Here is a 15,132-nt window from a genome sequence, read left to right as displayed (position 1 = left end):
TGTAATTTTGTTTTAAGCGCCTTTGAGGTGCTTTGGTACCATGAGGTGCACGCATAGTCATAGTACCCTTGAATGAGTGCTCCTGCCAGAGTCTTCAGGGTATTCTTGTTTACCAGAGAGGAGATCCGGTACAAGAATCTAGTTCGTTGGTTGACTTTTTTTATTACATTGGATGCCATTTTGTCACAGGAAAGATTTGCCTCTAGGATGGAACCCAGGTAGGTAATTTCGTCTTTCCTTGTGACAATATTGTCACCCACTGTAACTGAGAATCCGTCGGTCTTGCTGAGTTTGTTATTTGAACCGAAGAGAATGGACTCTGTTTTGCCCATGTGTAATGATAGTTTGTTATCAGCGAGCCATATGCAGATTTTGCCTAGTTCCGTGCTGAGGGTTTTTTCAACCTGCAATTTGTTCTTGTCAGAGACCAGCAGGGCTGAGTCGTCCGCAAACAGGAACAAGTTGCAGTCACAGGCTGACGACATGTCATTTGCATAAATTAGGAAGAGTAGCGGTCCTAGTATGCTTCCTTGTGGAACACCACAGCTCACTGTGAGGGGGGGGGATAGAGTACCGTTTACCTCTACCATCTGTTCTCTCCCCTCCAGGTAGGATTGCATCCAGCTCACTGATAGGCTATCAAAACCAATTGCTTTTAGCTTGTCCATTAGAATGGAGTGATTGACAGTGTCTAAGGCCTTTTGTAGGTCCAGCATGACCATGCCGCAGTATTTGCCAGCGTCCACCTCTTGTTTGATGTGGTCGTTCAAATAGAGGAGGCATGTGTCAGTGGAGTGGGACGTTCTGAAGCCAGATTGGAATTCGTAGATTAGGTTTTTTTCCGCCAGGTACTTTTCGACCTGTTCGTAGACTATTTTCTCCATGACTTTCGAGATGGAGGTAAGAATAGAAACAGGGCGGTAGTTGCCTGGGTCTAATTTGCTGCCCTTTTTGTGTAGAGGGGTCACTCTCGCAATTTTGAAGTCCTTGGGGACGTGCCCCTGTCTTATAGAGGTTTATTATGTGTGTGATGACTGGGGTGATGGCGGCTGCTGCGTCTCTGAGGAATTTGGAGGGGATGTTGTCATGGCCAGTGGCCTTGTTAGGTTGGAGGGCGCTCAATTTTTTGAGTACCTCATCGGTTGTTACCATTTCAAGTTTGAAGTCGTCTTTGTGGACCCCTAGGTTTTTGTAGTATGCTACTATGTGTTCTACCCCATAATGCCCTGAGTGGGAGGGTAGTTTGTTTACCAGTGTTGTGGCTATGTTTGTGAAGAAGATGTTTAAGTAATTGGCTACATCCAGCTTGTCAGTACTGTTACATTTGTGACATACGATATGCAAATATACAGTACTGTTACCCATAGATCCTAACCTTTACGTCGCTGCAGAATCATGGCTGTGGATGCTAGCAGCAGTTGGCTGACAAAAGATTCAGATTTCATTGTCACATCGCCGTACAATGTTACATCATAGAGGAGGAGTGACATTCCTTTTGTTATTCTCTCAGTCTTGCAGGATCAATAAAGGTATAAAAATTGTAGCATAAGCAACAATACACTAGTACTCATTTACAATCTAATTATTAATAGTCGCATAGTGGGTGCCAGCTGGTCTGGGCGTTGAGGGTACTGTTAATAGTACTCTGGTAGTGAGATGGTAAAGATTAGATTCAAATGTATTGTCATACAGCACAAGTACAGTACAACAAAAATAAGTTTGCCATCCAACCAGAGTGCAAATATAACTAGTGCAATAGTAATATACAATGTACAGGTGATTAAACTGGGTATAAAATATATGAATGAGTACTAATGCATAATATACAGAGTTCTAGTATTGTAGTAAACGTATTAAGTACAGTGACGCAGGTATGAAGACACTGGTAGTAGTCATACTGAGGAGCAGCGTAACTAGTAATCGATATGTACAGATATAGTATTTACATATGTAAAAAGGATTATATTAATACGCTACATTATTGTGCATGCCACATTATATGCAGGTGTATAAATTAAGTATTGTGTAACTATTGCCTTTTTTTAGGATGCAGAGTGCATTGTACAACTTCAAGGTGCCTTTTCGAGCGCTGCTGCTACAAGCGAGGCGTACTGGAAATGCTCCTCACAAAACAATGATGGCGGTGCAGAGACAACTGTCATCCAAATTGGCACAGTTGTCTCGATTAGGGGCTAGCCCTAGCATTACACAATGGACTCTAGCATTACACAATGGACTCTCTCTGATGGCCGCTCTCTCTTTCAGTGACCTGATGGCACATCGACCTAGAAAGAGAAATCCTACCGAGCTCTTGGACCAGAGGGCCAGAGGCATCTTTGATGCTGGAACAACGGTTAGACTGAATTTGAAGATTCTCAGGGCTGTCGTCCTCCAGGTGATGCACGATATGTTGTTCTGTATTCTGCTATTTTAATCCATCTTTAATTTACGTAGAAATAAATATTTAATGGTTCAATTATTATTTCTAGGACAACAGAGATTTCATCAAAGTCTGGAGCAAGACGTCAAAATCTTCAATATCTTATGAAAATGGGAAAATCTATTTGGAGAACTCCCAGAGTTGCTACAGTTGGTAAGTAACATTGGGCTACATTCTGTGTCGATGCCTACATCTACTTTTGAATTTTCAGTTTGACCAGAAATGTTTTATTACATTTTGACATAAATTGGTATTTTTTTCAGCATTCACTCAAAGCCACAACTTCTGTACAAGTTACCCAAGCGGTCCAAATCTGAGAAGATTGAAGATACATTGCTAGTATCTCAGGGCCAACTTGTAAGTGAAAAACCTTCCTCTCTTTTTGTTGATGCAAAAAAGAATACGTTGGTTGAAACTAGGGACCTCACCGATGCTGGCATCAGCTATTGACCCACTAAAACAGTGTCACTATAAGCTACTGTGCCACTAAAACAATGTAAAAGTATCTGATAATTTACCCCAATACTACAATCTAAGTTATTACTCCGTGTCAAATCATCACTCAAATGATGAAATTGGATTTTGAAGTTATTCCTAGGAAGTTGGAACTAGGATAATATATCCCTTTATTGAGCCCCTTGGGGAAATTCAAGCATCTTAGCAGCAGGAGGGTGGAGGCGAGGTGCAGGGTAATGGTAGAAAGACATGACTAGGGAGGTGTAGTCTGACGTCACTTTAGTTTCCCACGCGGTCCACCCGTATAGGGATTTATTATTGGGAAAATGTATTATCGGCTATTGTAATAATTCTGCCTCATGAACATTGGCACGCTTTCCATTTTTGCACAATGAGTTCCCTTCTATCACTAACATTATTGTTTAAGCATTTTTGGTTGAAATAAAATGATACGTAATTATTTTACGATTTAATTTTCGAATAGTTTCATGTTGAGCTATAGATTGTGGATGAATACACACCGAAAGGTACACAATGCCAATGTTCATGCTTTATTGGTTTTAAATGAGAAATGTGTCCATTGGAAATACATTGCAATTTCAAGCGAGGTGGACCGCGCCGGAAACAACAATGACGTAACTACCACTACACCTCCCTATAGGCAATAAAAGTAGGCCTGAATATAAAAATGACTAATCGACAATGTAAACAATATAATTGAGACCTTTCTCGGTGTGCACTTTGTTTCATTCTTACAAAATGTAAACTATTGTCGTAGACTTTGGTTTTCTAAACTTGCACTGTTTATTTATTTGACAGGAAAAGGTGTTGCCCATTGCCTCTGATCATAAACCCTGTCTCTTGGCTTTGACTGCCAATAACTGGCTGTATCGCCTCTCAACTGAAACGGGAAGAGAACTCCAGAAGGTTTACCTCTCTCCAAACCACAAGTTCAGGTATCTTCACTTGTTGAATGAGTTCCTTGAGTGAGTTATGAGTTCCTGGAGTGGAGGACTGTTTATTACGTTGCACAATACACACACTAAGGCTACGTTTGCACTGCAAGCCTTGACTGCTCAGTTCTGATTCATTGCTAATCAGACTTTGTTTTCGTTGTGTTTGGCTGTTAACATCATTTTCTAAATGTGGCCAACATCAGATTCCAGTGTGAACTGGTCACGCTCCTGAACTGAACCGCATGCGCAAATGGAACAATAATGATGATGGATGTAAACATGGAGGACACTGAAGTCACATTTTTTATTTTTATTTTTAAACAAACGTATAAACAAACATGACAACACACGATAAGATATACAAGCATTAATTACAGTGCATATCTAATGAAATTACCACAAATGTCTTATACAGGATATACCCCTAATACCTGTTATCTAAAAACCTACACACGTATGCTCCAGCTCGTACCCCCCCCTCCCCATTGGATAATCCAACCATTATAACTTGTTCCTAACCAGACACTACCATTATATGCTAGCTTTTATTCTCTCCACCACTTCTAACCACATAGTCATTTTGGATTCATTGAGACCCAAAATTCTTGCTGTAGATATTTCTTGATAAATCACATCGAGATATGTAAGAGTCCAGACCTTCCGGCACATTTTTTCCGGTTGAAACCATTGTGATGCTATCAGCTTTTTAGCCACTGTGATACCGGATAAAACCAATCTCTTTGCTGTGGAGGTACTGCATGTTCAAAGACATCATTCAGCAGTAATACAGAGGGGTGTACAGGTATATCCAGAGTTAAGAGATTTGATAATTGCTGGGTCACTTCCTTCCAAAATATCTTAACTGGTGGGCAGTCCCAGTACATGTGCATAAATGTCCCTTCGTCCCCATTTGTACATAGGGAGCATTTGGAGTCTTGTTTAAGACCCATTTTGTTCAGTCTTATAGGAGTTAAGTATGTCCTGTGAATATAGTTAAGATTGATTTGTTGATGGTCCGGGTTCCTTGATGCAAGTCGTACATTTGCCCAGGCTTCTTGCCAATCAAAATCTATTTCCAGGTCTGGTATATCCCTCCTCCAGACAGAGTCTAGTTGGAGGGTTTCATACGAGGCCGTTAGTAATTGATGATAAAAATCTGAAACGAAACCTCTCGATGTCTCTCTTTCATAGAAACATGTGTGGTATCTGTGGTGTACAATTGGTATCTTTAATGGAACACCGTGAGCCTTCAAACATAACAATAACTGTGCGTAAAAATATTATGTGGACTTGGTGAGATAAAAAAAATTGCGTATTTCATTGAAACTACAAAAACCCTGTTTGTTGAAAACGTCTCCTAATGAGTGTATGCTTTGCTTTTCCCATCTAGGGAATCTTATAGGTTGTTTTCCAATCAAGAGTGCATTGTTATTGAATAAGGGAGTATGATTATGCCATTTATGTGGGGTAGAATATTTTTTTTGTGTTTCACGCCATATCCGGATCGCATGAGTGATTATGGGGCCAAATTTCCGTTCGCATTGCTTAATTGATAATTTGGTGTATTCTATGCCCTTCAGCCTATGTGGAGCTACTGTGCCGGAGCCGGTTCCCGAACGTAATCTCGAACCGGCCGGCACGTTCACACCGGGAAAAATTGGTTCGGAACATGACGTGAGGCTTTAGTTCGGCCCTCTAAGAAAACACTGCGCACCGATTTTTCATGTTCCGAACCAATGTTCCGGCACGGAGCCTGGCTGGTGTGAAAGACCCATGTGTGACTCTCGCCACAGAATTGTGATGGATGTCAATCTTGAGTGACGTAAAAGTTGCATGGAATCTGATATGTGACTGTTCAGACTGAGGTCGCATTCCTAAAAATCAGACCTGTATCTGATTTAGAACCACATTTTGAAAATGGCCCATCAGATTCCATGTGCTCTTTGTGCTGTTCACACTGTTGTGAAAGAATCGGCTCTGAGTCACATGAGCTAAAAAAAATCTGATTCTGTCCAAAGTTTGCCTGCAGTGTGAACGTAGCCTAAGATGTGTTGCACTATATACATCAGACCAGCACAGCTTTCTTTGTGGCCACGCCTACTTTTTTGGAGGAAACCGCAAGACTGATTTCCTATTGATCGCTGTTGTATTTTTGGCCTGTATAAAATCTTGTCGGCAGAGGGCTTCCATTGATTTTAAACGTTTGTTTTGTTAGTGCATCAAGTTAAATCGAGCAATTACTTTACAACACTGGCCGCCATTGAACGTTCACAAAAGTTAGGTTTGATCCCTTTTCAGGCCCAGTTCCTCATTTCCCTACCTGGACATATTATGCATCTGAATCTCCAAGTGACTTAATTACTATTCCTGGGCCTTGATGGTCTTTGGTGTGATTTATATCGAGTGTGTTTTGTCCTAAAGTTGTAGTTGAAGGGCGGTTGGGTAGCGCAGTGAACTAAGCACTCGCCTACCACCGCAGAGACTCTGGGATCGAATCCAGCTGTCAGCGGTACCTCCGGCTTGGTCAGTCGTCCCTACTAACACAATTGGCAGTGTTACACCGGTTCCTGACAGGGAGCGACGCGAGCGAGCGTGATTGCGAAAAATGATAAAAACAATCAGACTATCCTGACCTACCGCGAGCGACAGCGAACTGAGTGGCGATGTCGCTCCCCCCTCAAATATTCGCTCGCTGTGTCTCTAGTTGAGCGATTACACGGCCGAGTCCCGCCCCTAAACACTTTTTATTGGTCGAGAATCGCAGGCTGCTTTGCCCCTGTGCTTCCAGGTAAATACACACTCGGACAAGCGCCGCGTCATATCAGGACGATTTCGTCTCCAGTTCACTCGCTCGCTGCCTGTCAGGAACCGGTGGTAGTGGTGCACGCTATATTGGCCGCTATGGTCATTTCTTTACACATCGGTATCGTTCCAATGTAAAAATATAATATCTGCCGCCGTTATAATACCAATACTTTTGGCTTTCGCCATTTAAGGCCTACTACTGTACTTTAACGTTTTTAACTGTTCTACAATGTTCACAGAATACACAGTGACTTGGTCTCAAGTGAGTTAGATATTGAGAATACTCGGGTTTGGCTTATCCATAGTGTGAATTCAGGACACACTTGTATCCTTTATAAAAATGTATTTTTATTTAAATTTTATTTTTATTTAACTCATTCAGGGCCAACAGCGCCCTCTGCTGATGGCCCTTCGGTGCCAACGCTTTATCCAATGGAGGATAGGACTTATTTGCGAGTGTATAAAACATATCACATATAATAGCAATAGATCTAAATAACAGATCATCAATGAGTTGCTTCCAGTCAACAGGCACCAACAGATAATTTTTTCATACATTTCCATTTTATACCGTGATGAATATCAATATTTCTAGGGCGTTCTGTCTCATCTCAATAAACTCCAGCAAATCAAGCTTAAATGTATTTCCTTAGAAATAGTGCCATTTGTCACTTGATTTATGATTAGTTTTCAAATAAACGCTAGATTATCGATAGTAGGGGTGCACGATATTGATTTTTTTGACCCCGATACCGATAACTTTCTGCTCCTCAAGGCCGATACCGATAACCGATATTTATTGTATTATAAAAGATTTTTTTAAATGTATATTCCTGTAGTTTTTACCTAACCAGATTTATCATGACATGAGCGTTACTACTATGAACAAAGCCAAGACAACAGTTTTGACTGATAAAGTGACTATATTTATTTTTCCAAATAAATATAATTTGAATCAGAAAATTCACAATCCGTCAACTTATAATACATCCAACCTAACAAGTCACCTGCAACATCACCACTGCTACGATGGTGTGTTAAAAGCCTACGACGACGACGTGCAAGCAGCTAAAGCTGCTGTGAATCCAAAGCCAGCTACAAATGAACCCGCGGCGTTTGTACCTATTAACGAGGCGTTTGACAAATGACCCAAGGGCTCAAGCCGCTAGCTTTTAAGCAGTGCTTGGTGGTGCAAATTAACCTGGCTACTACGGAGCAATAAGTGACTGCGTATTCAACCAAGGGTTGCATCAGTCATGAAAGGGGCTAGATTTGCAGCAGCTTTAGCTGCTCGCGCGTCGTCGTAGGCTTTTAACACACCATCGTAGCGGTGGTGATGTTGCAGGTGACTTGTTAGGTTGGATGTATTATAAGTTGTTGCCCTTTTCCCTCCTTGTGGAACTTCTGCATTGCATTTGTTACAAATGGCAAGCAAACTTTTTTCCTCTAAAACTATTCCCAGACTACTGACGCCATCTTTGTTTACATCCACGCTGCGTCTGAAACCTACGTGGCTACGTCACAGCCAAGAAAGGGAGCACTGGATTTGTGTAAAACGCCCTCTTCCTAAACCACACGCCATCAGTCGTACCACAGTACTGGTTAAAACGGGAGGAGCCTACAGTAAAAACAAACACACTTCATCCCAATTCACCCACACCGCATATTTTTTTACCAAAAAATATATTCTATTATCGGAGCGATCAATAACTTTATCGGGATGACGTCATAATTGCTGATATTGGCCCGATAATTATCAGCCCGATAATTATCGTGCATCCCTAATCGATAGTATGTGTCCTCATGCATGAAGCGGGGTCTGAAATCGCTTCTCCGTACTTTGGTCGGCGCGAACCTCACACACACACGCTCCGATGGCGGTGAAAGGAACATTGATTACCCCAAGATTCGTAACATAAAGGCCTTACCTCACATCTGATGTCATGCAAAAAGATTAATCCAATTCCTGATCGCCATTCCAAATATTGATCGCTTTTATTGATCCGTTATATATCCAAAACTAGGGATGCTCGATATTGGCTTTTTTACCGATATTGTCCAACTCTTAATTTCCGATACCGATATCAACCAATACCGATATATGCAGGGTTTCCACCCCCAAAAAATGGAATAATTTCAGGTAATTAACATTACATATCTCTTGTTGTGGAATTAACACAACATTATGCATACTTTTGACAATAAATAAAATCGGAATTTGTTCTTACTTGCTTGCCTGGGTAAATAAAGGTTATAGAAATATAAAAAAAAAATAAAAAATTGTTTTTGTTTTGGAAAACCGATTCAGATATTTTCCGATATCTCATTTTAATGCCGATAATATCGGACATCCGTTATTACGATACTGCATGCCCGAGAACTAAAACCTGGACCAGAATTTTTTTTTGATGCACAGTCCCAGCCAATCCAATCCAATGATGTGCAATACCATCCGGGAGACGATAGGCGGCAGTATTTGCCCTTTGCGAGCTCAGACCCATTCCCAATGATAACGTCAGGCTTGATGGATGAAAAATTAATGGATATCGCTAATAAAAAATATGGATTAAAACCCGAGATTTTTCTGGTTTGGCGCCCAGGGCATGGCGAGTTAACCCGGACTATCTCTGGTTTGGCCTCCAGTGAGTTAACATGTTTTGGTCTTACATTTTTTCAAAATATCAGTGATTTCTGAAAATAAATCACAAAAAATGATGCGTTTTGGAAAATAGCTCGTTATTTGATTATCATTTCTTTTTATCCACTTTCTCCCATTTTCAATTTTTCTCCCATCCCAATTTCGTATCATCCAATTCAACCCTCCCCTGTCTCGAATGCTGTTTCTTGCCTCCCACAAGCCGGCTGCAATGTGGACTAAGCCATACATAGCACTTGTCCCCTCCGATACCCGAGGTAGCAGCAGTCGCATCTTTTCACCTGCGCGGCGCGATCTATCAGCATCAGGTTTTTTTTTGTTAAAAATAAATTATACTACTAAATAGGAACATTTGAGACATTTAAAAAAAATCATTGATCATGCCAATGTAACGGATGGTACCGCGAAGCCCAGTCACGAAGCACTTCGGTCGTGAGTTGAGAAGTGGCTGAGGCGCGGTAGCGGTACCAGGAAGTAAAACTCACTCCCCAGAGGCATCCAGACTGAGCGCTTAGGGAGGAATTCCTTTCTTGGCACAGTGGTGTGAATGAATGAATGAAAACTTTATTTAACAGATTGCAGAATGGGTACAATACAGTACGGCTCAATACATACAATTGTTAAGGGGATGCAGACCTGAGAAAGACGTTTGTCTTGTTTCCATCAGGGTCCCCCATTTTCAATTCATATAGATATTTGCTGTGATGTCACCCGCGGTGCGGACGCCCGGGGTTCGACTCCCACTCAAGGCATGGTCGAAGTAGTGGCAGGTTCAGTGTTGAACCGGCTACACCTAGACTGATTCTATACTGTTAAGCTAAGCTTACTAGTGGGGTTGCTGTACTGAGGAACCACAGGGGAACCAGCCTTATGTTTCCATTTTAGGTTCATTAGTTTGATTTACAAAAACTTTTACAGAGTAAGAGTAGGCATACTACCCCTTCTACGTAAGACTCATAATCTCAAATGTGTGATGCATTACAGGAGTGAGTGACAATGACACGTGGCAGATTCAAGTCACATTGAAAAGATGACTCTCGATACAAGGACTGTATTGGAGAGGTACCAGGAGATGTCCACAAGGCTTATTGCAAGTTTTGCCGCAAATCAGCAATATGGGGGTCGCTTCCCTCAAGAGCCATTCAAAAGGACAAACCCACACCAAGTTAGCTGGACAGCTAAATAATGAAAGAAGAATGACAGATTTCTTGACTACAAAAACAGGAGAGGGAAGAAGAGAGCCATATGAAATCCGCGATCACTGAATCGCGGACGGAATCGCGGAATTGAGCAATAAAAATGGAATCAACTGTAAAAAGATTTTTTTTTTTTTTTTTTTTTAATGTTGTGGGACTTGTACAGCACTTTGTTCAACTTTGTCAGTGCTGTAAAGTTTAAACCTTTTTAAATCTTAGACAAACAAAACACTTTGCTTTCATGAAATATTGTAAGCCGTCATTTGAGGCTTTATAAAAGCAGCACAATGAACACAAATCTGTCAGTGCCGAGTCCGACCTCATCTTAAATAACAGACAGCATTGCTTGTTGTAGTTAACAAAGAGAGGCAGAGTTGATTTTGCAAAAAAAAATATATATATCATTTATATTTTTTAATAATCAAATTTTATTTTCATATTCGAATCCCATGCCCATCGAACGAAGCTTCGAAGTATTTAAGACAGCCCTATTAAATGGACTGTTATATCTTATTACATTGTGGACATTTATTCATTCCCACTTATTAGACACTATTCTGATCGTAAAATGAGCGTACAAAGCAAAATACAGAATTCTGAAATATTAAAACGGAAAAAACTTTGGTCCAACATTAAAACGTCAAAGTAGAACTATTATGTACTTTCTCAGTCAGTGCTAAGTGCAGTCAGTGCTAAGTGCAGCATCACTTTTCACATCAAAACAAAAGTAGAACTGTAATGTGGACTCAGGGTAAGATCTAAAAAAAAAAAAAAAATCTTTTTAATTTTCATGGAAAGATCTACAGGGACAGTCTCAAAGATCGACCAGTCGATCAAGATCGACGGGTTGGTGACCACTGGGTTAGAGGATAACAGAGGGAAAAGGGAGAGGAGTTGAGAAGACGGGAGCGGACACAAGAGGGCAGGTGTGGAGAGAAGAGGATGAGATGAGATGGGAGAGGAGTGGAAGAGAGAACATATATCAATCCCAGTGCTCATGTGTTTCAAAGTTCCAGTTCAATAAATTGTTGTTCATCTACAGCTTGTTGCATTCTTTCATGCATTGATATTATCAATAAGACATAATCTCTAAGCATTTACAGTGTAGACTTGACTGGCACATCTTTTAAATCAAGTAAGTAGTCAAGTCAAGAGTTTTATTTGTCACGGCATACGAGTATACAATGAAATGCGGGTGGTCTTGCCCGCAACGATGTGCATAATACAATAGTAATAACAAATTGTGCAATAAAACAAGTAACAGAGTAGGGCATATCGGTATATGTACACAAATTGTGTATATATATATTGTGTATATGTACACAAATAGTCGGGTGTCCTAGGGGGTTGTGTGTGAGGGGAGGGGGGCGCGGATGGGTGCGGAAAGCTTCAGGGGCCTATAGATCATCACTTAATATGGTACCTGGAAAATCAGGAGGTAGCATGGAAAACTTTCAAGGCAAGCGTGGGAACCCTGAGGAAGTGTAGTTCCTCAGTGAATGAAAAGGTAAACAGTTGGAAGACATTGTTGACATTGTTTTCAGCTTTACTTCAGTACGGTCTAGACTAGGGGTGTAACGGTACACAGAAGCCACGGTTCGGTACGTACCTCGGTATTGGGGTCATGGTTCGGTACGAGTTCGGTACAACAGAAAAAATATATATTTATAATTGAATTAATATATATTCTTTTAATAATTCATAATTATTATATATTTATGATAATTATTATTATTAAATAGAATAATTTTCTATAGGCTTGCCGTGGTAGTCACTAGTCAGTGATACTGGTGTCATTCTGTGTTCAGGCATCCACTTGCCTACTGCCCCTTTAACAACTTATCCTTGATAAGTTTCAGTTTCACTACTAGAGAGAATTTAACTTCACGAGACGGAATACTAGAGAACAGATGACATGTTACAACAATGGCAGAGGATTATTTGGATTACACAGTAGCAGTTAAACTGGAGAGGAGCTCAGAGTTTATTTTTTAATATTTTTTATTTGATCAGCTGTGCCTGTGAGTCCGGCGGGGGAGAATAGAATGTTGGTGTGTTTGTTGGCCCGTGTTTCATTGGTTTCATTTGGTTGACATTATTGGGACGAACAAGAAAACGAAAAAACTGTAACATTGTAATGACCGTGCAGCTGTTCCAATGTAAATGTGCCTTTCTCCTCCGTGCACTTTCGCCCGCTCTGAAGTCGGACTCAATGTGCCCGGCCACGCGCACTGTTCTCGCACGGACACGAAACCCGCGAGTGCCTGCATGCATGACTGGTGTGTTTGCGCTGTGAGGTGTGTATTCTTCGTATGGCTGCACGTACCGCAAATTCGCGGGACGAATACACGTACCGTTACACCCCTACATTTATATTTAGTCATTTAGCTGACGCTTTTATCCAAAGCGACTTACAAGTTCTGTACGACAAGCCATCAGGAAGGGCACAACTCTATCAGCTGAGTAACAATGTTCATCAACGTGTTGAGTGCTACAGTGTAGGTTAGTTTATTAGGACAAGTGCATGACAGTAAGGTTAGTTAGGGTTAGATTTTTTTTCTTTTTTTTCAGATAATGGTTGAAGTGCGTCTTTAGTCGACGGCGAAAGATTGGACGTGTTTCGGCTGTTCTAACTGGGGTGGGTAGTTCATTCCACCATTGTGGGGCAAGGACTGAGAATAGGCGACTTCTCTTTGATGACCATCCCGGAGCTTGGATAGGAGTGGGTCTGAGGCGGCCAGAAGATGCAGAGCGTAGGGGTCTTGAGGGTGTGTAGTTAGAGACCATTGACCAGAGGTAGGCGGGAGTGGTTCCCTTTGCCGCACGGTATGCCAGGTCGAGGGCCTTGAAGCGGATTCGTGCAGCAATGGGGAGCCAGTGTAGGTCCCTAAGAAGTGGGGTGACATGGGCCGACTTCGGTAGGTTTGAGATCAGGCGGGCCGCTGCGTTCTGAATGAGTTGAAGAGGCTTAGTGGCAGTGGCCGGGAGGCCAGCGAGCAGTGCGTTGCAGTAGTCGAGGCGGGAGATGACTGTTGATTGGACGAGGAGTTGGGTGGCTTCTTTTGTCAGGAAGGGGCGGATCCTTCTGACGTTGCTCAGGAGGAATCGGCAGGTTCTGGTTGTCGCTGCGATGTGAGCAGAGAAGTTCAACTGGTCGTCGAGGACAACACCAAGGTTTTTGGCGGTCGGGGGACACGGTCACAGCTGCATTCTCGACTGTGATGGAAAGGTCGGTCAGGGGGGAGCAATTCTGTTTTGCTTAGGTTCAGTTTGAGGTGGTTGGTCGTCATCCAGGCGGAGATGTCGGACGGACGGGCCGAGATCCGCTCAGAGACGTGGATATCTGAGGGAGGGAAGGAGAGGAAGAGTTGAGTATCGTCAGCATAACAATGGTAGGAGAAGCCATGAGATGTGATTTAGTGTAGAGGGAGAAGAGAAGGGGTCCTAGGACCGAGCCCTGGGGGACCGACAGGGTCCCTCTCCATGACACTGGTCTAGACTGGTTCTGTTGACCTTTAACCTTGTCTTGTACATTCTCTGGCAGGTACCTTGACTGGGATGTTCCTCTGGAGACGTTTTTCATCAAGTCCATCCAAAATAAAGCGACACCTTTACAACGACAGGTATGGGTTGATAAGATGAGATATTCCTTTATTGATCTGGGGGGAGGGGTTGGTGTAACGGCAGGGTGTTAGTAGAAAGACTGACATAAATATAGGCAATACAATTTAAATCTGATTATTAAAAATAAACTGTACAACACAAGGTACCCTAAATGGCATGATGTACATTATAGTCCGTGCAGGTTTTAGTGGTTTAGAATCGGACACACTTGAACCTTTTTTACTTATTTTTGACAGTTTGTAAGAAGGACAGGATGTTGCTGATTTGTAACCTCCCAGGCAGGTGTGACCCCGAACACGCTGGTTTACCTGGCCGTCTTCAGTGTGTTTCCCCTGCAAATTGTGGGCGTCATGGAGATCAAGAAAACGGTATGTACAATTATTTATTTGAATGAATAATTATTGGTTTCCCCTTATGGTAATCATATTGGTTAATAACGGTTGTATATGTAGTGTGTATAGTTTATATTGTTCAAGTTTCTTTATTAATTGTCATACAAAAATACAGAATACTTTTATATAAAATGCTTTTTTCTGTTCTGCTCCAGAGAGTGTGCTAGATAAAAAAATATATAGATAAGTATAAAATAAAGTCAAAAGTACGTAAACAAGTGTAAACTAAAGTGGTCAATATACATATATACAATACAGAGTAGGAAAAAATTAGTAACTGAGTTACAATATACAGTACAATGCAGAAATGGGATGAGGTACAACTTAGTGTAAGGTGCAATGAGGTATGAGTTGTAGTGCAAATCTCTTTACCAATAAATATAAAGTGTCTAAAGTGGGTGCTACAGTGAGTTGTTTATTTAAAGGGGACCTGCATTGCTATTCCTAGCACTATTTGGGCAACTTTACACAATTCCTGTGAGTCTATGGAAGACATCTGTAAGGTTTATTTAAAAAAAAGAGAAAATTGTTTTATATTTCTAATGGAGTACTCAAAAGCATCATTTTCCAGCCTCAAGATTTCAGCCTGTTATTGGCTGGGCTCCGC

General features: G+C 41.5%; 1 protein-coding gene across 1 annotated transcript in view; it reads left to right on the top strand.

Moving 5' to 3' along the window:
- Positions 1 to 2,272: 2,272 nt before the first annotated feature.
- dcaf17 (ddb1 and cul4 associated factor 17) overlaps positions 2,273 to 15,132 on the top strand; it is a gene marked incomplete at both ends in the record, with an annotated part of 56,989 nt that continues 44,129 nt past the window's right edge. Inside the window, 6 exon segments of the mRNA XM_084311324.1 lie at positions 2,273 to 2,395; positions 2,490 to 2,593; positions 2,704 to 2,797; positions 3,716 to 3,852; positions 14,054 to 14,132; positions 14,412 to 14,501. Of these exon segments, the coding sequence (XP_084167450.1) occupies positions 2,273 to 2,395; positions 2,490 to 2,593; positions 2,704 to 2,797; positions 3,716 to 3,852; positions 14,054 to 14,132; positions 14,412 to 14,501 (627 nt within the window).

The sequence above is a fragment of the Notolepis coatsorum genome (assembly GCF_963971535.1).
Source record: "Notolepis coatsorum genome assembly, chromosome: 3".
Lineage (NCBI taxonomy): Eukaryota > Metazoa > Chordata > Actinopteri > Aulopiformes > Paralepididae > Notolepis > Notolepis coatsorum.
The sequence above is the reverse complement of the archived record's forward strand: the minus strand, read 5'-3'. Positions and strand labels throughout refer to the sequence as shown.